The 25,636-nt window shown below is 37.7% G+C and overlaps 1 protein-coding gene across 11 annotated transcripts in view; it reads right to left on the minus strand.

Annotated features, from left to right (window-relative positions):
* The window catches only part of QTMAN (queuosine-tRNA mannosyltransferase), a 363,467-nt gene that overhangs the window by 43,385 nt on the left and 294,446 nt on the right, over nucleotides 1-25,636 (minus strand). For all 11 annotated transcript variants that reach the window (XM_074335850.2, XM_074335875.2, XM_074335844.2 and 8 more), the window contains one exon: nucleotides 18,730-19,062. In XM_074335850.2, the coding sequence (XP_074191951.1) occupies nucleotides 18,730-19,062 (333 nt within the window). The remainder of the gene's footprint in view (nucleotides 1-18,729; nucleotides 19,063-25,636) is intronic.

Below are 25,636 nucleotides of genomic sequence, written 5' to 3' on the forward strand. Positions count from 1 at the left end.
AAGCGTTGCCTGACTTTTCCAGGCAGAATTAGTTGCTTCCTCTTTTGGGTTTTCGCTTATTATGTTGTACTGCAATTATCTGGGAGCTCTCTGAGGCAGGGGTCTCAAAAGAAGCCCTATCAATACATGTGTAGAGAGATAATATTTGAAGTATTAATCAATGTGCTTAATGGGCTTCCTCCCTCGGTATTACCTACTTTGCAAATCCACTCCTCCCCCACCCCCAGCAATGGGAGCAAGAATATGCCTTTAAGGTATTTCTGTTATGAAACAGAAATGCAAAGTGAAGGCAAACAAGTGGTTAACTCCTGATTTTTACCTTAAAATTCTGACTCTGAGGTGTAAACAACAGTTCTGGAGAATGATACTAAGGTTTTCTTAATACTCTCTCCATTCATAACCTGCCCACTACCCCTGCCCCCCATGCAAAACAAACAAACAAACAAACAAACAAAGAAATGAATCTGGGCTGAGGGAGGTAAGTTGAAAAGGCTCGACATACTCATGAATAGACATTCAAGGATAAAAACTGGGAGAAACGGGGTGGCAGACAGCCAGTTTGTTGACACAGGGACCCCAGTGTTGTGTCTTTTCTTCTAGAATGCAGGAAGGTAGCAGCTTTGCCAGGGCTACTGAGGCCAGCCTGGTTGGGATGGAGGAAAAACAATTGCCTAGGTCAGGGAGGAAAGAAATCAAGTTTTCTGAGGTCATAGGAGAGCAACCAGATTTTCCAAAGGCCCTGAGTAAGGTAAAGTTACCCGACAGCCAGCATGGCACAGGTGGCACTGTGGCATGCTGAGGGCCCCCTGAAGCACACACTGGCATGAACAATGCAGTGTGCGAGCAGATGAGAACTCAACACAGTGGACACCAGCTCTGTGAGGTGATCACCAAGACTCAACAGGACAATGCTCTCTTCAGAGGATGCCAGTGTGGCCATGTGTCAGTTGAGATCGAGCCACCTCCCCGATGCTCCCTAAGTATCCTTAGAACTTAAGTACTACTTAAAGGATAAATAAGCAGAATGTAAAGTTTACTGAATTATTATGAAATCATTGAGAAAATCCTGAGGTAATTCAGTTGAGTTATAGAGAAACAAAGATTAATAATGATGGTAAAATCTTATATAGTGCTTATGTGAATCAGGAACTGTTCTAAGATCACTGGATAGATTAAACCATTTCATCCTCACAACTCTGTGAGGTACTTACCTACCATTCTTCCGCTTAATTTATAGACAAACAAACTGAAACTTAGAAAATTTAAGCAACTTGCCCACGTTGCCCAACTGGCCCAGTGTTAAGCGACAGAGTCAGTATTTGGCCCAGGCAGTCTGGCTGCAGGGGCACCGGGGTGGCCAACTTCCTTGTCTCACGTAAATATGTGTTGAATGTGTAAATAAATGAACGCGTGAATGGTTATATCTTGGATTCCTTGTACTTGGTATATAGTTCATTTAACATGGCTCTTATACTTAATTACAGGTAAAAAAAAAAAAGGCAGCATTATTCTAATAAGTTTTATAATAAATGCTTTGCACAGAACCATTTTAGGTTAAGGAATGCATGTGTCTTGTTGTCACTTTAATTTTACTTAAGACATTCCTACTAAGTCATCTTTGCCCAGCCCAAACCAGATTTTGAGATATTTTGTTTTATTAGCCTTCCACATGTCTTACTCACTTCACCTACTAAAACTGCCTCTTATTTGGTCTAAGTCCTTTTTAATCCTTACCCATGTAAATAATCCACATGTTAAGACCCCATAATTTCTACTACCTATCCACTATATTATATTAAAAAGTCTTAATATTTTAGATTGATTCCTTAACGCAATAAATATCCATTCATAGAACTGTCTATTTGGTGGTAATTATGAAGTTAAAGCACTGAAAAGTTTGACCACATAAAGCTTCATTTTATTTCAATGCCAAAGAAGTATGTACAAGATAAACAGAGCCCAAAGGAGAAAGGTTAACTTAAAACAGAAGGGGACACGGCAGGTAAGTGCCCCTCCCAAACACCCATCTCCTCCAATCACCAGTTCTCCATTTTCATGTCCCGAGAAGGCATGAGTTGGCCCTTAGAGGACGGTGATGATTTAGACAGACCTGGGGGAGAAAGGATGCCATTGCAGCAAGGAATAGAACATGAACAAAAGCACTGAGCTGGGAAAACAGCAAGGGAAACTACCCTCCAGTTCCTGGTTGGAGGTGTGTGTGTGTGTGTGTGTGTGTGTGTGTGTGTGTGTGTGTGTGTGTGTGTGTGTATGTGTGTGACAGAGAGAGAGAGAGACAGAGAGAGAGAGAGAGAAAGATTTTTTTTTTTTTTCAAGTACTCTTGAGATTTGACTAGAGTGAGATGGAGTTATGCTGTGGAGCAGGAATTGCAAAGTGATGGCTGTGTTTTGTCGTCAGTAAGAGCTGCGCAGTCTGCCTGCCCCCGATGGAGTGGTGATGCGCTCCAATTTACCACAGTTCCCAGCTAGCCTTTTTCACTCATTAAAGCTACCAGCCTGGTCCCTGTGATTTCATGATCCTAGAACAGTGGTTCTCATTCCCGCATGCTGCAAACCTTAGGGAGCTATTAAAAACACCAGTACCTGGGCTCCATATCTGATCAACTGAATCAGAATCCCTCAGGGTGGAGCCTGCACTTAGGCGTTTTCTCATGTGCAGCCAGGATTGAGCACCACTGTCTTATGAGGTCTGAACTGACAGATTAAGGCAATTCCATTTAAAAAATTTTTCTTGCAGACTAGTAGTTCTCAATGCTAGCTACACATTACAGTTGACTGGGATGTGTTTATTACGCTTAAAAACAAAAAATATATAACTCCAGGTCTTATTTTCAGAAATTCTGGTTTAATTGGTATTAGGGGAACAGGTATTTTTAATTAAAAAATAACAAAACAAAAAAACCCTCCTTATTTGAATGGGCAACCAGGATTGAGACTTCTGATATAGGAGAGTGAACATCACAGGAGGATTCTGAGCAAAATGACATGAAGAAAGTATTCTGTTGGGATAGTTACCCTAGAAATGAACTGGAGGGTGCTGAGGTTAGAGAAGAGAAAATGAGGTGGCTATGACAGTAGTCAAGGTATACATTAATAAGTAGGGCCAGAAATATGGCACAACAGCAAGATGGAAAGAAAATAATCTATTAGAGAGATGTGAAGATCTATGTAATTGTTATACATTAGTCAAATGCCTCTGCAATTTCCTAATCTCACACTGCTCCTCAAACAAGTCTGAAATCCAACATCAAATGACCTGAGTGGCCTAACAAGCAAACAAACAACCTTAACTGAGAATTTACTTTGAAGCAGTGCTGGCTGGAGCTCCAGTAAGCACCTGACAGAGGCAAACATACATCCTTTGGGAGAAATCCAGATACAACTCAGGCAATTCTCAAAGAATTCTCTTTGATAAAGTTCTAAAAACTATGGACTCACAGTCAAAAATCAAAAACACACAGCAAACTAGGCACCATGAGCATAGAGAAAAAAGACCGCAGAACTACACATGTTTCAGATATTGGAATGATCAATATAAACATGGAATATAAAAGTAGTATGTTTGAAGCATTTACAGAAACAAGAGACTAAATATATGAAGAGCATGGGAGTATTAAAAATGACCAAATAGTTTTGAAAAAGTAACAAAAAGAAGTTTGAGCGATTAAAAATATAATGATTGAAATGAAGAGATAATTAGTAAACTCAAAGATAAATGGAAATAAATTATCCAGGATCTATTATATAAAGTAAAAAGAAAAATATGAAAGAAAGGTGAAGAGCTACGAGATGGTGAGAAAGATCAAAGTACAGAAGCCTAAAAGGAGAGCAGAGAGAGAATGAGGCAGAGGCAATATTGGTATATATAATGGTGACTATTTTCCAGAAGTGATGGAAATCAGTTCAAAGATTTAAAAAGTCTAACAAATCCCAAGTAAGATTGAAAAAGAAACCCATTCTCACACATATCATAGTCAATGTGAAGCATACCAAAGACAAAGACAAGATCTTCGAAGTAACTAGACAGAAAAGCCTGGTTATGTAACTTCTCAATAGCAAAATAAAGCTGAGATAATGGAATCTCAGCTGGGAATTGTATACTCTGGAAAAAAAAAATCCTGAAAATAAAAGATATTTTCAGATAACCGTTTCTCACTAAAAGCAATTCTTAAGGATGTTCTTCAGGCAGAAGGAATGGTCCAAAGCGCGCGAGAGAATAATAAGCAAAGAAAGAGGTAAATATGTGGGTAACTTTGTATATTAAAATCACTCAGGTAATTACTTCCAAAAATCAAAATAGCATATAAGTTCTAAATGATTAAACAGAAATATGGAATGAAAGAAATATCAAGAACGGCAATTACGTATGGTTGATTTACACAGTGAATTTTTAAAAAGTCTCCATTTATACTTTTCCATATTGTTTAAAGCATTTGTAATAAATATATAATGTCTACAAAATAGTTACATATTATTTTGTCTTTCCCTTTACCCTTTGTAACACTTAGCACAGGTAAATTTTGTTTGATTAAAGTCTGTTGTAAATTCCAAACAGGCAAGGACTTATGTGCGTGAATTTTTCCTTACTATCATATCTTCAATGCTTAATTCACTAACTGACATGTAGTGTATGCTCAAGAAATATAAAATGAATGAATGACTTCATACTGATTGCATATGCAGCTTTTGTTAGGTTGAATAATGTCCCTCCTCCCCCCAAAATAAAAAAGATCTCCACATTTTAATACTTGGAACCTGTAAATGTTACCTTGGCAACAAAGGAGTTTGCAGATGCTATTAAATTAAGGATTTTGAGATAGGGAGATTATCTGGAATATCTGGGCGGGCTCTAAATGCAATCATATGTATTCTTATAAGAGGGAGGCAAAGGGAGGTTTGATACAGACAGAAAAGAAAAGGGCAGTGTGACCCCAGAGGCAGAGAATGGAGTGACACAGCCACAGACTGAGGATCAGGCAGCCATCAGAAGCTGGAACAGGGAAGAATCGTTTCTTCCCTAAACCCTCTGGAGGGAGCGAGGCCCTACTGACATCTTGATTTCAGCCCAGTGACATCAATTTCAGGCTTCTGACCTCCAAAACTGTGAGAATAAATTTCTGTTGTTTTAGCTGTCAAGTTTGTGGTAATTTTCTATTACCACATAGTAGCCATAGGAAGCTAATAGAAAGTTAAAGTGAAGAGGAACCAAACAAGATGCATTTGGAGCTGCGTGTGAGGGTCATAAAGGTACCACTCATAAATAGGAGTGTAAAAGAACTTAGTGGAAAAAAAGTAACACTTAGAATTTCGACATGTTATATGTTAGAAAATGGCAAGGACCCTGAGAATATACGCAGGCATTACCTACCTGTCTCTCTTCCTGGACAGTGAGCTCCTACAGAACAGACAATTATGCCTTTCTTCTTTGGATTCCTGGAAGCCACCCATCACATAGCCATTCAGAACATGTTTGGGACAACAGGCCCACTCAGACCAGACTTTTTGCTGAAGACACTTGTAAGAATACCCTGACTACATTTCACACCCATTATAGCGGATAATCAAGAGTTGCCTATTTCTAGTGCTTAGTACCGTGGCTGGCTTTAGAAGAAGCTCAATAACATTTTTAAATTAATGAATAAATCTAGGAAAAAAAGAGTTACTAGGTGTTGTCCTTAAAAGTGATCTGCGTGATTCTTAAAAAGTTAAACACAGATTTATCAGACAACTCAGCAATTCACATCTAGGTGTCTACCCAAGAAAAATGAAAGCATATATCCACACAAAGACTTCTGTGCAAATGTTCAGAGGAGTGTTATTCATGATAGTAAAACAGTAGAAACAATTCAAATGTTTATCAAATGATAAATGAATAAACAAAACTATACCCATATAAGGGAATATTATTCAGCATTAGAAAGGAATAGACTACTGACACGTGCTACAACATGAACAAACCTCAAGAACATTGCCCTCAGTGAAAGAAACCAGGCACAAAAGACCACCTATTGTATCATTCCATTGACATGGACTGTCCAGAAAAGGCAAGTTTATAGAGAGAGCAATCAGATCAGTCGTTTCTTGGGCAGGGGTGAGAACAGGGATCGGCTGCAAAGGGGCAGGACAATTCTTTCTAGGGTGATGGAAATGTTCTAAAACTGGATTTTGGTGATGGTTGTGCAAGTCTGTAAATTTACTAAAAACCACTGAATTGTATATTTAAAATAAGTGAATTTTGTTATATATAAATTTTATCTTATTAAAACTATTTCTTAAAAAAGTAATGTGCTTGAAAACATGACACTTACAAAGGTAAAAAAGTGTTTTTTACCAAATTATGTTTGGTAAAAAAAATTATATAACTATATAACTTTTTGTATAGATTCTATCTATCTATCTATCTATCTATCTATCTATCTATCTATCTATCTATCTATCTACCTACCTACCTACCTACTTACCTATCAATCTACACACACACAGACACACACACACCCTCTATATAACTCCTCCTAAAACAGCATTGCCATTCCTAAGTGAAGGCTTAGGGCAGCCATTTTGTCAAAAACGGAAATAATTAGTGATATTGACAGTGTCGATTCTTGAGGTAAGAGCCTCAAAAAAATTTTTTCCCTCCAGGTTTAGTAATGCCCTAACAATCATAAAAATGTGAAGGGACATTTGGTACCCTTTTATAGACTTCATTTACAAGGCAGATGCTGCTCCTTAAAAGTGTTTGCTCTCTAGCTTAATTCCATTTTTCTGTACAGTATGTACTTGTTTGGGGTAGGCTGAAAATGAAGACGAAAAAAGATGACTTTATTTAGCTGTTTCTTTTCTTTTTCTAGGAGAGTTAAGGGAAAAAAAATAGATTTTAACCAATAAAAGGGGGCAAAAGTAATAGTCCTCTGTGAGATAATGAAGTACTCTGTATTATTTACTAATAATACTAGCTAATGTTTATTAAGTGTTTACTCTCTGCCAGGAACTGTGCTAACTCATTTACATATATCATCTTCTCTAATCCTCAGAACAATCCTATAATGGAGTTAACATTATTCACATCGCATAAAGAAGAAACTGATTAGAGAGTAGGTGACCTGTCAGAAGGCCCAAGGCAGGTGTGGTGCCTGTGACAGCCAGACCTGTACAGAGACCAGACTGCCCCATACTATCACTAACTGGGTTATAACTGCTGCCTACAGAATGAGTATAAATGCAATGTTTAAAATCAGGAAACTTAAAAATGAAATTTATAAGATTTACAATCCATATATTCTTTAAATGTTTTATAGAAATTGAACAGATCCATGCTGACAACTCCCAAATGTCTATCTTCAGTCCTGATGGCTCATCTGAATAATCAAGACGTGTATATCAAACTTGCAAGTCAAACGTCTACTTGCAGATCTAAAAGATATCTCTAACGGAAAAATGTTTAAGTGCGAACTTTCTGAACCTTCTCTTCACCAAGTGTTTGCCATCTCTGTAAATAGCTCCTACATTTATCCATCTTTAAAATATATCCCGGCCTTCTCTTACATCTTCCATTGCTACTGCCCCAGTCAAACTACCACCATATTTGTCTGGATTTTTGTAGTAGCGGTCTGCATTCACTGGTGGCATTAAAAATTGGATTAAAAGATATATATGACAGAGTGCTATGCAGGTGAGGGTATCAAAAGGGCAGCCCTCTTCCACGGGGCCATTCAAGTCCCCAAGCCAAAGGAAGCACTGACATCTTCAACAAGTGCCTTCTATGTTTGCAGTGTCCAAGAGAAAGACAATATGGGGAACGTAGGTGGGACATTTTTATGTCCCACCCGGAAGTGGCACACTTCACTTCTGCTTACATGTATTGATTGAAAACCAGTCATGCAGCCACACCAAAATGCAATAGAGCCTGGAAAATAGGATTTGACTGTGTTCTCACCTCTCCCCCCGACAAAAGAAGAAAGACAGAGGAATAGTTAACCGTCTCATCCATACCTCTTCATTTTAAAACTCTGGATCTCAGGTGGCAATTCTGATACTGGGGAAACAATTTCTCCTTTAAAAGAGTTCTTGTCAAAACCAAGGATGAGGCAGCGTAGGTGAAAAGAGGCAGTTGTGTAAGGGATCACATCTAATTTCAGAGTGGAAATACTTTTCTAAAGGTAGCAGCCCTGAGAGCCTTGAGAGGTGTCAAAACAGTGATTTCATGCTAAATCGGATGATAAGGAGCAATATACATGATACTAACAGAGGTTTACTAGAATGGTATTTTCTAAAGAAGTGCATACTTGAGGGCCTGTTTTCACTTATATAACAGGAAATGGTTTAGGGAGGAGGTGAGTTGAAAATATACATTGAATCACAGAGAGTTAATCAATTAAAGGAGAGTTGTACATTTTTTTTGATGGGGGAGAAATGACAACAAGAGCTCTAAATTAAGTCTCTGAAACTCAATTATTTTCATGCTAAGGACAGTTTATAGCACATGGGTAAACATAAAGGAGAAGAATCATAGTGGTTTTGATTTTTATGTTGAAGGGACAGAGCATTTTAGGCAATAGAGGTGGTCAGAGCACCTTTTTGCTTTCGTCTATGTCTCACAGAGAAAGTTGCCAGCAGGAACTGGTAGGAAGTGACCTCGATGGATGCAGAACAGTAATGAAGATAAAATAGGATTCTGGGCAATAATATGTTTCTACTGGTAAATACCCCTCTTTCAACATAAAGCCTCTTTAAAAAAAATAAGAAAACAAAGCTTTCAGAAAGGGCTTGATACATTATTTATGAACATATCAAGTGAAAAAAAACACCCACTCAGACATTTTCATAAAAAACTTTCCACTAATGTATCTAATTTTATTGGTATTAAAAAAAGCCAATTATGAACTGGAAAGTTATTGTTTGTTAAACTGCTATACAGCTTTCTGCAAATAGAATGTTTACAAACCACTTGGAATCACTTTTCCAAAGTTTCAGTTTCTGAAGGTCAAATAACTATGTAACTGCTTAATGAAGAAGCAAAGAAGTACCTCGAAATATCTCCCAGCTCTGATGGGCTTATATTCTGCTCCTTAGGTGAGGTATTAGCAAAGCTTATTTATTTTCATTTCCAAGGCTTTTATTTGCTCATTCCCTTGTGGTAAAGCTGATTTCCATGATGATTCCCTTCTTAATTTTAATACCCTTTTCACTCATCATATAGACATAAGAATTTTCCATAAAATAATGAAATCCTTGCAAAGGAAATGAAGACAACTCAGAGAGTAAAGTAAACTAGCTCTTTTTTCAATTAATTGATCCACTGTCATGTGCATATAAGATTTTTTTTAAACCTAGGAAAATAAGGTTAATTAACATAAAAAAGCCTGCCTCCTCGAGATGCTGAATTTTGTATTTTACCCAAGCTGCCTTAAGTGCCTTGATTTCCCAGTAATGACCTAGTTCTCCTAATGAGGAACATTAACCCCTGGCTGTAGCTGTCCAGGACTTAATTGTCAACTGCAGCTGAAATAGGGGAGTTTGCCGATCAGCAGGTATGCGGTATATTAACTCATGTCATTTCAACCCCTAATAAATAAATCTGTTGCTAAGGCAACAGGAAGAGCAGCTCTATCAGTATTCTCCACGCCCCCCCACCCCCCCGCCCCTCTTTTGGAGGAAACTGCCTTTCACACCAAGCTTAGGAAAAAAGAAGGAAATTAACTACATGTAACCATAATTAGAAGTAACATCATTTCTCATCTTAGAAACATATCTAAATTAATAAAAAAGGGAGCAAAGAGAGAAATGCTTTTGACTAAGATCACGACAAATTATTTCCTTCAACAGGAGATAGGCACTGTGAGGTATACATCTGAGTAAGAACACATCTCAAACATTTCGCTCTTTGTGTTTCTGAAATTTCCCCTTCTTTTGTTTAACCAACAAATGATGCCAGCCTGAATAGTGCTGAAATAGCTAATTAGTTACATAGCCAATAAAGATGATACAAAGGGAAAAAAACCTTACATAATTTATAATAGTTATTGCTGTTTTATCTTGGAATTCTTTGGTGTGATTGAGAAAGAAAAAAAAAAGAAATAAAAATCTAGACACTGCACCTTAGTGTGGGAAACGTAGAAAAGCCTCAGAATTGCATTCACTTGGGATTATAAACAGGAGTTTAGAAAATAATTTTGCTGAATTGTTTAAAAATGGTTTACACATCTGGATTATGGTAGAGGGGTAGGTGAAAATATAACCTACAAGGATATCTATTCCTTCTGGATTTACTTTCCAATGATAACTAAGAAATTATTTTGGTTTTAACCAGTTTGGACCTTTCTTCCAAATGACCTTTTTCTACTACTCTTATGTTAAAATGAATGATTCTATTTTAACAAAGTCCTGAAGGATTTGTATTTACAACTTCTATGAAGACATTTCAAAAAAAAAAAGCAAAATAAACAAAACATATGCTTTGTAAAAGCAATACTGATCTCACGACCATCTCCACCTGTCATTTCATTAATTGAATTCCTCTATATTTTCACTGTCTTTCTTCCCAGGATGAGAAACTTGTCCTCAACTGGACTTACTGAGTATGAGACAGTAAGACCAATCACCAAAGAGTCACTCTATAATTCATCATCATCATCATCATCACTAAATAACATTAACTAAATATCCAACATGCCAGGTATTCTGGCTACCTGCTATTCAAAAATATCCCCCAAACAAACAAACAAAAAGATTGTGTCTCTATCCTGGAGGACCTTAGAGTCTAAAACTAATGACACCACTTAAAACATGGAATGAGTAGGACTAGGAGGCAGTGTGGAAAGTGCCAAGTTTTGTTACACGTTTATGTGGTGCACTAGATTGCACAGGTTCCCTTGGTGCATGGAAACTCAAGCGAATTCACATAGCACTGGAATTTGAATTAGGGAACATGTCTGTGGAAGGCGGAGGATGTTGGGGCATCTCTAAAGAAACATAATGGTAACTATATGGAAAGATGGAAAATGCTATACATTAAGAACAAGAGGAGGGATGTTAGTTTTGAATAAAAGAGGAAAGAGTGGGCTAAATAAAGATAGGTCAGGTCAATAGGGATTGTGTGGAGAAATATTTAGAGACTAGGAAGGAGAAATATATTTAAATACACACACAATCATGTATATGACATAAATATCTGTAACAAAGAAAGAGATAATATATTTACCCACTTATCCATCCATCCATCCATCCATCCATCCATCCATCCATCCATCCATCCATCCACCCACCCACCCATCTGTATCACCTAGCTATCTACTTCCCAAATCACTCACCCCTGATCTGTGTTGTTCTGTATGTGAGTCTGGTATAAGGATTTGATCAAGAGCTGTGATCGAACGAAAGGCAGAGATGGGTCTAGCCGAAGATGACTGCCATAAGCATACCATAACTAAACATCATCTTTTGCAGTAATTAGTATGTTAAGAAATGAGTCAAGTTTAGATGACTTTTTAACCCTGTTAGGCAGGAAAGGGTAATGAGAACTTTATGATATTCTAGAGATAACACCACCAAGATAGTAATGACTATAGGCAGAAGTTCTTTTGCTGACATTGTGTGTTAGAAAGCTAAAAATAGCCCAAGAAGCACTGAGAAACTAAATGTTGAATCTATCTTTTTCATATGTTCAGTGATTTAGAAAATAATTAGCAAGCCATTTATGCACAGCATTTTGGAAATAACAAATGGGGTTTTGGTAAGGCTACTTCTTTGGCCATGAATTCCCCAATATTTATTTTCATACTAATTAAGAATCCTGGAATAGATTTCCAGAGACTCATATGATAGTACCATGTTAGAAGACAAAATAAAACTATTTGTTAATATAATGCATAATAATTTAGGCCCGGTATTTGACTAAATCTTTTCAAAGATTCTTGTAAAATTCTCTAGAGTTTTTGCCTTTTGGATGACAGAGTTCATTTGAAATTCTTTAAGGGCACAAACAAACACCCAAAACAAACAGACAAACAGAAACACTTCTAAGCAAAGAAATATAACTGAAGAAAAGTTATTGAATTGGGAATGGCTACAATCAATTAAGACCTTATTATTCATGTGAGGTTTGAGTGTCTAATTAATAGATAAATATAGAACTGGTTAGATGATCTCTTTCAAAGAGCAGTTACCCATTTTTCCCAGTCAATCTTAAATTAGCTTTCTTACAATAATTAGTTACAGGGCAGATATTCCTTACACTAAAGATATTTAACAGTGCAAATGGTCAGTGCAACTGGAAAGCATGTATGGAATCATCTTTTTTAGAGATCAGGACAAGTAAGATAGATTCTCACAGGTCTGAGGAAGGTTGGTGGAGGGTGCTGACAGGCAGATGGCCAGACCATACCACCATCTTTTCCAGAACTATATTTCCGTCCGGATCATTTCTTCCTTAGACAAACAGATTTATACAGAAGACTGAAATAGAACAAAGAACACAGGTATCCAAAAGTTAGCTTTGCCTCTCTGTTCACATCCTGCTGTGGCATCTGAAGTCTGCCCTCTAAAAGTATTCTATTCTCAGGTAATGACCGGTAAAACCTAAAAAAAAAAATTAAGACAATCTACTCACCAAACTTTTTCTCAGCTATATGGGCAATAAGAAAACCAAGATAAGTTATTTTGGCCTGAAAAGCATTATCATCCAATCATTTAGCACACATCTTTTCAGAAGTCAGTTGTCAATTTTGTTTTCAAAGCTGCATATTTATACCTCAGAGAGTCAAAGAACGAAAAATAGTAATTTATTTTACTCTCAAGTAGAAAACATAATTTTCCATTTTACATCAATCATTTTTCAGTCAGAAATCTCCAAAGTTTCTAAAAATATAGTATGTCAAATTCTTCCAATACTATATACATGATTTATCTCAGTGTGCTTCAAATCTATCTTTATTTCTCAATGACTGGAACTTTTCCTTTCCAAATTCACACCGCTAACCATAACCCACATTGCGTAAATTGTGTTATCATTACTTTACAGAAAATACTGCAAATATCATATAGCTCATACATAATCATTCCCCTTTAAGTGAAAAGCTCTGACACCTTCCCCACATTCCAAGTGATGAGGTCATGGTGAAATTTATAATTTAGCTACTCCTAACAATTTCAATCTCCTGAATATGCCTCACAGCCTACTCCTGCTTCATCTTTCTTACCCAGAATACACCTGCTTATGGGCCACTCAGAGAGGCTTTAAGATCAGAACGAAATTTCTTACAGGTCTCTCTCCGATGGCTTCCTAACTACTGAGCCCACGCTATGACAAATTCTGTTTGGTCTGAGACAGTTTTCTTATATATCATGAACACTTGTTTGCTATCAACTCTAAATCTAAATGTTAGTATATTAACATTCAGGGAAAGAAAAATTCGTCTATGAGAACTGAAAATTAGGCAATTTTCATGACGGATGGAAGACATATTTTTACATATGTCATTATCAGTGCCATTTGACAGTTGTTCTCAAGGGGTAGTCTGTGAATTCCTGAAGGTACTCACGACCCTTTCATGGAGGCTGCAGCGTCAAACTATTTTCATAACAATACAAAGATGTGATCTGCCTTTTTTCACTGTGTTGACACATGCTCTGATACTGAAAAAGCACTAATGGGTAAAACTGCTGGTGCGTAAGCATGATTCAAGGCAATGGCACAAAAGTGAACTAGCAGTCATTGTACTCTCAACCACGTGCACTTGCAGTAAAAGAATGAAAAAAAAAGTCAGTTTCACTAAAGAAGGTCCTTGAAGAAGCATTAAAATTAATATTTTTATTAAATTTCACCCTTTCAGGAGAGCTCTTTTAATATTCTGTGTAATAAAATTGGAAATACACACAAATCACCTTTGCATACCCAGGTACAATAACTGTTTTGAGAAAAGTATCCGTATGACTGTTTGAGTTGTGAGCTGAATTAGCTGCCTTTTTCATGAAATGCCAATTTTACTTAAAGAAACAACTGATAGACAAACCATGCTTAATCACACTCGGGGATTTCGCAGACATTTTCTGAAATACAAACGATGAGAACCTGTCACTTCAAGGAGAACAACAGATAATATTTGCAATGATCAATTCAAGCTTTTAATTGAAAATCAGAATTTTGGAAAAACTGTATCAACATCATGAGCTTGACAACTTCCCAATCATCAAAAATGTCTCTGATATGAATGGTGACATTAACAATGTGATTTTTTGAAATAATGAACTGTGTCAGCATTTGGAAAATCTGTATAATTCAGTGAAGCGAAATTTTCCAAGTGGCCAATGCATGATGCTACAACATTTATTTAAATCGCTAGTAACAGAGCATGAAGAGTCACTGAGTGGTTTCGACTAACCTTAAAGAAACTCGTACTTGACTTCCGGTGTAGTATCAAAGAAGAATATCTATAATAATCTGAATGGGTCATTAAAACACTCCTTCCTTTTCCAATTCTCTTTGTGGGGCAGAATTTTCTTCATAAACCCCCACCAAAACAACATATTGCAACACACTGAATACTTAAGCAGACATAAAAGTCCAACTCTCGTCTACTTAGACATAGATTTCCAAAAATGTAAAATAATGTCACTCTTCTCACTTATTTCCCTGAATTTTAATTTCTAACACAGTAAATACTGACAGGTATAACCCCAATAAGCAAAATTTCTTTGGTGTACCAATAATTTTTGAGAGTGTGAAGGAGTCTTGAAATCAAAGAGTTTGAGAACTGCAGTCTTCAGAGCGCTGTCTTTCAATGTCTTGTGAACTTGGTTTTTTTCTGTCCTTCCAGCAGTGTGTCTTTCATGCTCATTATAATTAAGAGAAACTTACATAAAAGTTGGCACCTGGTACAATGTTATAATATTTGTATAAAGTTTGGAAAGAAAATAGTTTAAAAAAAGGCATTGCCAATTACATCTATTTTTTACAGGTCTTTATGAGTCATTTCTATTAACTGTGCCTTGCTATACATGTTTATAACAAAACATTAAAGACTGGGTAGAAAGCAGAAAACAAATTACTCTGCAGAGAACCCAGCAACTCTGCTAAAATACTGTCAGTTATTTATCTACTGTCAGCAGAGGTTGCACACTATAATCCTTGACAAGCTCAGATTCAGAAAGAATGAAGAGAGGGGGCAAGCATTGCATTTAAGGGCCTGTTCTCATGCACAGACATTTTAACACAGATTTAAAGCCAGAATGTATCTTCGAGAAAATGTCACTTTTGATTTTGATACATATCCTAGCAAGTGGGCTCTACATTTGGTTGACTTAGTACGAGATATGTTAGAGGCTAACACTATATTTTAGGCCATTCATGATCCCAGCGTGGAACTAACACAATGAGGTCAGCATCACTTCATTTTCAGAGTTGGCTACTGCAACTGCATGATTTCATGGGCATATTTTTTTATGATAAGAAGGAGGGCTTTAGTTTTGTTTTGTTAGGCAAGGTAATGACAGGCTCTGAGAGTCCTGTTGCCCTCGCTAGTGTCTGTTTCTCCTTTATGTTTATAGGAGAAACGATCATCAATGCATTCTACTGTCCTAAATACCTTCTCTCTGGAAAACATACGTGTTGCGTAAAGGCAACAGACTAAAGTGCTTCCTGCAGGCAATTCTAAAGAAAACCTCACTTCAAGCAGGTAGATTAAGTAGCTCGTAATACTGACCAGAACACGTGAAGTCCAAGGCTGGGGGAGGCTCACACTCAGAAAGCCGAATAAGAAACGCACCCTGGTCATTTCTAGTAGAAACCATGGTTTCCTTTATAATACAATTCATATTGACTGGTCAATTATTTGATTTCCACCCATGCGATCAGAGGTCTAAATAAATGTGTGCTTGTAACAGAGGATGTTGGATGAATGCTGAACCGGAATCTTAATTTTCTAATTCATATTCACCAATTAAAAATAAACTGTATTTTTATGAGCAAATTTCCATAAATCAGATGATAAAGCACCTACCACTAAAGGGTAGGAGTTCAGCTCACAACATTTGCATATATTCTCCTAAAGAAAATATAGGCGGTTGAGATTTTCATTGAAGAGTCTTGCTGCGCTGGAACTCTAATGGGCTTAGAACAGTAAATTTTGAAGAAACTGATTGCTACCCCTGTAGCTAGTAAATGTCTGCCTAGACCCAGTGGCATTTGAAAAAAGTGTTTTATCATAAAATTATCCCAGCAGAGTCCATTCTGCAAGATAACATCATCATCATCATCATCAGTACTCCATGCAGGACCCAACAGCTCTGGCACAATATTGCCAGTCATTTATCTGTTGTCAGCACAGGTTACACACTGTAATCCTTGACTGCCTCGGAATTAGAATGTCTTTGATGTCCCCACAAGAGTTTTTTGCCCGAAGGCTTTACCAATGCTCGGCGGCTCAGTGTTTATTCCTCGTAATCTTCCTCTCATCTCCAGGCTAGCAGTGACAGATGGTTATGGGCACACAATAGTATTAAGAGTTTGATATTTTTTTTATGCTGTGCTCTCTGTACAACAAATAGCTATCAGACGCGGGCCAGAGAGCTGACATGGCTCGCTTAGGTAATGGCAAACAAACAGCGCGGGTTGATGCTTTCTGTCATTTCCCCTCCTAACCCTGCTTGTTTTCATTGTATACTCTCAAAGGTAAACTATATTAACCTTATAGACTGTTATTAAAAAGATATATCTATATGAGCATAAAGTGCTTTTCTTTTCTCTTTTTCTTACTCTTTTGATTATGAAAGTAATACTGCTGACATATTGAACAAATATCGAATGTCAACATAAATTTTTAGTGTGTGATAATATCCCCCTTCATATAGCTGTGTGTCAGGCGGGAACCCGCGGATGATGCATAGCAGTAAATAACCCAAACAAAATTAGTTCTCTTGTCAGCTTCTACCTTGTATGTCCCCAGGCATCAGTAAAATTGACTGCACGCTAGATTTTCAAAATTAGCCCTAATGTTAGCTATGTGTCTGGCAACCTCCAAGTTTCCAATGTTCTACTATATTACCCGTAAGGATGAATGTGTTACTTTTATATTTTGGCATTTACTCTTGCTGATGCGGCTTTTTTTCCCTCTTCTCCAAATTAAAAATAATTTAGCTTTAACAATAAGAATGTGCACAAACGTAACTCTGCATCTCTTTAAACAACTAACTTTAGGCAATTACATTAAATTAAAGCAAAAATATACAAAGGAAGACAGGGAATTATTCAATTTAATATTGTTAATTTTATTAACAGAGCTCTGTCTAATTTTGTGCGGTGTATTGGATAACACGGCTCTCCCTCTTCCCCCACATCCGTATGCTGGTTTGCAATAGGAGTCCACAAATTATTTACTTTAGCATTTTTATGATAACCCAGAATCAAACTTTTCAAACTGATTTTCCTGCAATAAATCTTACTTCAGAGACAACCAAAGGTTAGCAGAATAAAAGGAAAAGCTTTGCAAAAGGGAGTAAATGATGACATCTATTTTACCTTGAAACAGGTTGATCTCGTCCAGATCCACTGTGTTTTAAAATACCGTAAAAGAACTGAACCCTGCCACATTCTAAGTAAAACATGATTTAAAAATAAACGTTACTCCTTTAGAAAGGCTATGCTGGAAGTGTGACGTTGAATAGACAAATCCAAAAAATACATTCCACATCAACTTTGAATCTCTAAATTTCATGTTCATACATGTAGAGTCAAAGATGAAAATCCCTTTAGGTACCAGATGCTGCAGATCAAGTGAGAGCTTCTGGAGTTTTAATGTGCGGGAGTCAAATCCTCGGCAAAGGCGCTTTGCCCGGCCGGTGCGCTGTGCTTATTCCTTCACCTGTAAATAGTTGCTCTCAGAAAATCGGACCAAATGATCAGCCCAGCATCTCTGCAATAAAGAGGCCATCATCTGGGGGTGAAGTGAACTCTAATCAGGCCACATGCAGATTAAACTAACTGGGAGGAATAAAAACTAGATTAAAATGTTCATGCCTGATACCAGAAGATTATCAGGACATTTCACCTCTTTAAATCCTAATTTATAGGAGCCAAGGTTAAGTTTGTGAGTATCTATGTGGTGCGATTATATGTTGCAGTCGATTTTCCTCTGTTTAGAAAAGATTCTGCCAGAAAGTATTTTGCTTGGCACAATACAGAGGCATTTGGGAGACTGGAAATTGTTTCAAATGCACTGATACATATTATGACAAGAGAAAAAAGAAAGGCACCCAGTTGAAACTGGTCAAATTAGTATATAATGGAAATTGGTTTTGTTTTAAGGGTAATACTGCTTTAGCAACGTGTATATATGAAATAGTGTCATAATGACAGCATGTGTGTGTGTGTGTGTGTGTGTATATGTGTGTGTATACACACACACACATATATATATAAAATCCTATTGTTATACTTTAAAACTTCTTGAACAAGATTTGATTTCCTAGAAGTGCTTAGCTAAGTACTGTTAGTTGAGAAAATTACTACAAATAATTATCTGTAATACAAAAATTCAAATTGAATAAAGTACACAACTATGTATATAAACGTACCGATACCACGTTAGTACTACAGCCACACTAACATGATCTTTTGCTGACGCTAAAGCTATAGCGACAACGAATTACTAAGTCAGCCGTCAGAATAGGTCTTCTACTACCAGTTCCGTAAGTCTTATTAAATTGGTGCCTTAAACTTACCACCTATGAGGCCAGACAATGTGCAGTGGTCTTGGTTGAGCATCACCTCCACGCGGACTGTCATGTGGATTTGGTTCCTTTTCCCCATGAGGAGAGCTTGAATTTTTTGACAAGTTGCATGTTTTCAAATATGACTCGTGCACGAATGAGCTGCCCAGGTTTTCTTCTTGTGCAGCATCACAAGGTCCAGGCTCTGCATCAAAATTCTTCAACAAATTCTCTGAACTTTCCTGCTCCCGTTGGAAAGGAAGTGCCACGGTTGAAGCTGCACTACCGTTTCCTTGAAGGTTGAGCATCTTCTGTAAATGTCTTGTTTTGTGCTTGGGCATGAATCTGTTACAAAAAGGGAATGCAATATGCTATCAGTGAAAATACTGTTTAAAATTTACCCCTCACCTTTCTGTAAGAACATGACAATGATGTATAAAACTGAGAAAGGTAAAGACAGAACAAAAATACTAGAGAAAGAGCAAAGAGTAGCAGCTATGAAGAGAAAGTTCCAAAGTTTGAAATTGGACCAGACTCTCTTTGAATAGTTTCCAAAGAAGTTCTGTGGCTATAAAACCTGCACTGCACATACCATAAAAAATAAGAGTAGAGTGATGGTTTATCACTTCTTCACTCATCTTTCTGGAGTGCCATTTTCCTTTTCCCAGTGCCCACCTGGTCCAGTGCTTATTTTCTAGCCTTATTTCATTAACCTATAAAAATGCTTGAAATTTCCCTGATTAACATTGGACAGTTATGCTCCCATGACTATTCTGTATTCCTGGGCACCTGTACACGCTTTTCATTAAATTGATCTTGTTAATATTTCTCGAAGTATATTTCATATCTTTTCATTATCATCTCTCCTCTATCTTCCCATAATGCTTTGTCATATAGAGTTAGATATCTGTTACTTGTTGATAGAAGCATCTACGTCAAATGAAATCAAGGAGTTCACCATCTCCTGATGAGCAAAGCAGTAGTGCTTAGAAAACACAGTGGGAGACAGATGCAAACAACCAACTAACCTGTAGTGGAACACAGTACATAAAGAATGGACATTCTAACCTTTAACACTGAGAACCAGAGATTAATTGTGACTTGGGAACCAAGAAAGGCTTAAAGAGAGTTTTAGCTGAAGGATTCTGAAAGGCAGAGAGGGACAAGTTCTGGACTGAGGGAACAGTGAGATCAAAGGAAAGGTGAGTGAAAGAACAAGAACTCTTCAGGGAATATGACGCAGCCCAAAGAGGCTGGGTTCAGGTCTTGGGATCTGAGGACTAGGGAGGCAGACTGGGGCGGAAAGCCAGTGCTTTCTGAGTCCCTAACCCATCCAGAGACTGGGCCCCTTCCCTGGTTTGTTGAACAAGTGAAGCAATGGAGAGTAAATGCATAGAAGAGGTGGGAGAGGAAGAAGAACCAAGGTAGAAGGTAGTAAGGAACATTTGGAAGAGAAGAAAGTGAATCTGAGAATAATATCACATTACTGAATTAAAAGCCCCAAAAGAATGTGTAAAAAAAGACTCCAGAACTCTTAAAAATGGGTAAAAACAGATATAAAACACTGCAGAGGTGCTGTAGCACTGGAAACAAGGACCTTTTTGGCCTTGTTACGTAGTAGATCACTGGATCCTCCAAGGGCAGTTTCGAGGGCGGGAGCAGGCAGAAGCCAGACTGAGGTTCGGGTGTGTGCACACAAGAGCGACAGGGGCAGACAAAGAGAGGTAGGCAGGAGGAGAGTGGGGAGGCAAGGTGAATTGTCTTCAATAGGGCATGGGGACACAGGGGTGGCTCTCTGGGTGTTTACTTAGGGATAATTCCTAGGGAAGAGAGCAGGATCCTGGGGAAAAAGAAAAGTATTACAAGATGGAAGCAGAAAAACAACATAACCTGGGAGATAATAGCAGGATTCTTGGTGTGTGTGTGTGTGTGTGTGTGTGTGTGTGTGTGTGTGTGTGTGTGTGTGTGGTGGGGGGAGTAGGGCCTTATACAAGAGAATTTATCCTAGCTTTCTTTTGTTTTTCTCTTTAAACTTTTATTTATTTTAAGTGTGTTCTTCCAGGACCCATCAACTCCAAGTCAAATAGTTGTTTCAATCTAGCTGTGGAGGGTGCAGCTCAGAGTGGCCCATGTGGGGATTGAACCGGCAACCTTGGTGTTAAGAACACTGCGCTCTAACCACCTGAGCTAAACGGTCTCCCCCAATCCTAGCTTTCTTACAAAGCTGAGGGAAGAAAGAGAGAAGAGGAACTTGAAAACAAAAACATTGCAGGTGTGGAATCTAACTAAGGTGTGTGACCAAAGCGTTGGTCAGGTCATCAATTTCTAGAGAGGTGAGTAGAGGTGGAGATGGAGTTTAAGAAGTGAGCTGAGGGATCAGAACAGTCACTGTGAGAGGAGGAGGGGGGAGAGGATGAACATTCACTAGTTTTGAAAGCCTGGGCTGATGAGTAACACTAAGGAACAGTTGGGGTTCCACTGTGAGCTGGAAACAGAGTCTGGCTGCAGTATGCTGTGTACATTCCAGAATCAAAAGGCTTATTTGGGGGGCTTCGTGCTTATTTCACAAACCCCTTTGAGAAAAATCACCTGAATATATAAGGATACCCCTAGCCCCAAGAATTAAGTAGATAATTGTATGTAGAGAAAACACAAAGAATGGTGCTAACCCTCCTTGGGATGCCTTAATTAAATAAATTAATCCTTCGTGTAAAATGGAAAGAAACTTTGGCATATACAGATTATAATTTCAGATCTCACAGGTCCAAAATATTTAAGGGAACTAACCCAACTTTCTCCCTGATATAAATTGAAAATACTGAGGTGATTCTAAGGACCTAAAAATCAATTAAAACGTTCCCACTGATCACCACAAAAAGTAAGGAAGAAAAAAAAAGACTATGACAGTATCTTCAATTTCTCCTGAACAAATGGAACAAATGGTAAGAGAAGGAATATCTGTACATATCTGCCAAACAACAATAAAGCAAGCGAAGTAACCTATTTGTTTAAGTCAGATAAGGAATGCCAGGCAAGCTTACAAAGGATTTTAACAGAATTACAAACTTAGTTCACCAAGGAGTCACAATTAAAAAAAAACAAAAAACAATTTGATGGGCATCAAAACAACATTGCTTCATTTTAGAAAACAGTATCATGACCCATCTTACTCATAAAATCCATTTACACTGTCCAGCATGTGAACAAAATTGCAAATTAAAAGAGAAGGGAGGTTGGCTGAAGGGTTGTAAACAATGGGAATTGGTAACTGAGGAGGAATTTAGCTGTGGGCAAGGTGCTAGGCCTGCTTTTATTCAGCATGTTTCCTAAATGTTCTCAAGGAGGAACAGAATCCCATGTAAACACAGGTTGCGGATGACTGACTTGATAGGTGGTGGTGAATAAGGACACAGAAGATGCAGAGTACAAAGATGAACAATGACCCCAAGCTCAGCTTATTAATGTTATGAAATTGAAAAAAATAAAAATAAACCTGAATGCAAATAGGACACAAGGTAAACACTGTTAAGTTTGTCTGGAGTTTGACAAGGTGAGCCTATGCTGATTTGACCAGCAAAATGACATGCCATTTTGTTACAGATCACGTTGTACAGGGCAGGAAGGTACCAAGTCTGAGGGGACACACTACTGTGCGAATGCTGATTTCATCTGAGTCACCTGATAACTGTGTATGTTTGAAAATTAGAGAGTCCTGAGAAGAGCAATAATAATGATTAAGGCAATGGAAGAATTGATTTATGAGGACAGATTAAAGGAGCTAAATATGAATAGCCTGGCTAAGTGACAACTAGAGGGGTACATAATAGGAGTCTCCAAGGAAAGAGAATAATTATTTAGCTTGCTATGAGGGGGCATAACTAGGAGTAATGAGATGAAATTAAGAATGGGAAAATTTAAGCTGAATTTCAAGAAAAACTCCCTGACGGTATAATTTATTAGCTCGTGGAATAAACTCCCCATGGAAATGCTATAGCTAGGGAAACTTAATAATAGAACTGGACAAAATACCAATAAATAATATAGATAATAATCCAGTATTTGAAAGAAGGTGGTTACATGCTATGCTTCCCTTGTTTATAATATCGTCTCACATTTTTAATAGTCTATTTACATATAGTGATTGTTACCCAAGAAGTATTTAGGCAATTAGGTAAATCTAAAAAGAAACGTGTCCTTTAGGTGAGGGAAGCTAAAATAAAATTTGTTTTCATATACTCTGCAGTAGTAAGCTGAAATAATAATATTTTATTACTTTGTTTTAGCAGAATTGGTCTTGAAGCAGCTGGAGAGATGTATTAATATTTCTAAAAAACAAGAAATCAAAATAAAACAATCCTCATCTATCATCCCACACAGTCTACTCTGATTCTCTGTGCCATGAAACTCATATTTTCATAGACATGTTTAATATGAACCATTTCTTGACATTATAGAAATCAAAAAACTTTATTCCAGCTTTTCTAAATGTAGCTTTATGGTCAATTACTTCACATCAATACCAAGATCAAATAGGCATAATACTAACAAGCAGTTTGCTTAATAATAGTCACCACACTAATTAACCCATCCAGAACATTCTTAATCAGATGCTATTTGTAATGTACAGTTAAGAGAAGCTTGGCAATAAACCATACTATGTTAAAAAAGAAAATAATACCTCACTGATGGGGTGCAACCGGCTTTTCTATAGACCTGGACAGAATGTGGAGGCCTGGCGTTCACTCAATGAAGTGGCTATGCAAATAGGCACATGTCTGAACACTTCCTTTCTCTTCCTCAGCTCCAACTCTGGCAGAGGTGCTAATGAGAAGAGAAAAGCTCCCGAGGTAAGGAGTGAAAGAGAGAATGGGGTAGGAAGAAAATCAGGGAGCTGCCTTTTAGAGCATATGCCAGGTTTACTATTTAACAATCCCCCAATTTTTCTTAAAGAAATGCTACTGCCCCCTTACTCATAGAATATCTTTCCCTGTTTCCGGGTCTCTGTATCAGAACCTGCTTTTACTTTCAGAAATATTCTGATACTCTAATCACTTCCAATCTGTTATTAGCCATGGGATCCCACCCCAATTTGATCCCATTCAGTAGTCAATCTGTAAACAGAAGCAGAGCCTCCCTATTGCCTTCTCTCCTTTCAAACACCTTTCCTTCCTCTCACCTCTGTATCCCAACATGGTTGGGAGAGGCACTGTCCCAAACCCCGGTATTACATTGGGCGATGTTTAAAGGAACAGCTGGAATGAGTACTTTCTAGGCCTAAATTTGCTTGCTTCCTCCCAAATCCAAATCCAAACAAAGAAAGCTAGAGTTAAACCTATAGGAAGGGCCAAAGGCCACATTCAGATCAATCAGGAAAAGACTAGATTTGAGAGGCGCTTGAACGGCTGTTAAGGTTAGTGGCAAACACAGGAAACATTGTGGGCACCTTAGCCTATTTTCACTCAAGTTGAGAAGCTAAGCGTCTGTTTAGTTGACTGACAGAGGTAGTCAAGAGGAGGGCGTTAAGATCAAGTAGGAAGGCGTTAAGGGGTAAAGTAAGTCAAGTAAATTTAGGCCATTAATACGGAGGACGCATCTGTTGTTAAAAATGCCATGGCTGAAATGCATGCCATGGTGGAATACAGCACTTACAAATGTCTTTTTGAGAGATTTCAATAAAAAGTACTTAATACTGTGAGTTCAACCTATAGGTATTCTCATAAATAAATACCTATACACAAGAGTCTACAAGACAGAGATTATGAGTGGTCTTGCTTCTCAAAGGAGATTTGGAAGACAGCATGTGAGAAAAAAAAAATGATGCAAAGAGAGCATCACTGATCAAAGATTATTCCGAGTTTGAGCCAATGAAGAAAGAGGAGAGTGTTAGCAACTGGACTAAGGAAACTGGTCTGCGTGGGGAACAGGCAAGGAGAGGGGGCTGACAAAGCTCAGCCTATAAAGACACAGCTCAGGTTTGGGGGAGGGAGAGTAAGTAGTATGGTTACCGCGTGAGTCCTTTAGGCCGGGGTTTTACAAGGTGTGTTTTGTGCAATGCTAGTTCCATAAGGCCCATGTAGCTGTTGCACTAGAGAAGCTTTGGTGAGAAAATAAGTTTGGAAAATGCTGGGTTAAACAAAGTTAAATGTTTCTTCACTATAGATCCTGCCAAAGCATATGCTAGTGTGTACTATATTTATGTTCACTCGTTCATTCTTTTGTTCATTAAATAACTATTTACTGAGTACCTATTATGTGGTGGGAACACTGTGTTTACTGTTTCCCAAACTTAACACTTAATGGAACAAAGAACCCTCCTCCCTTCCACCCCAGCCAACCCAACCCAAGGAAGCACCTTAAGAATTAATATTCAACAAAGGATACGCTGGGAAACACCATGAAACAGTATGTGAAGTAGCAGCCACAGCCAGAGTCTGAAAACCATGGGGAGCCAAATGAGTGGCAGCCTATTTTATATAGCAGGGATGGAGGAGAAATGGGAAAATGCATTCACGTGAGAAAATCATGAAAGCCCAAACCAAAGGCCATACACCATGGCCACACACCAGTAGACAGAAGGAAGTTTGAAAGAAATCAGGAGAACCTGATTTTTTTCTGTTAAAAAAAAAAAGTGACACAAGATATGGTTCAAGGCTAACATGGATGACAGCAGAAAAAAATATCATTCTCTTTTATCACAGCAATTTCTGTGGATTCCTGGATAGAAACCACATTGAGAAGTGAAGAGAAAGGAAATGGGAATTAAATATAAGTAACTTTTCCAAAACCAACTGGGAAGGCAGGCACATCCAGGCAGTTCAATGATCTAAGTTCTCTGGTGATTTATAACAAGAACTATTCATTGTTTCCAAACAATGTGTTGGAAATTAATTACAAAATTAACATTTTTAGAATTTAGCCA

The sequence above is a fragment of the Rhinolophus sinicus genome, chromosome 17, assembly GCF_057876585.1.
Source record: "Rhinolophus sinicus isolate RSI-liver-muscle chromosome 17, RSI-T2T, whole genome shotgun sequence".
Classification (NCBI taxonomy): domain Eukaryota; kingdom Metazoa; phylum Chordata; class Mammalia; order Chiroptera; family Rhinolophidae; genus Rhinolophus; species Rhinolophus sinicus.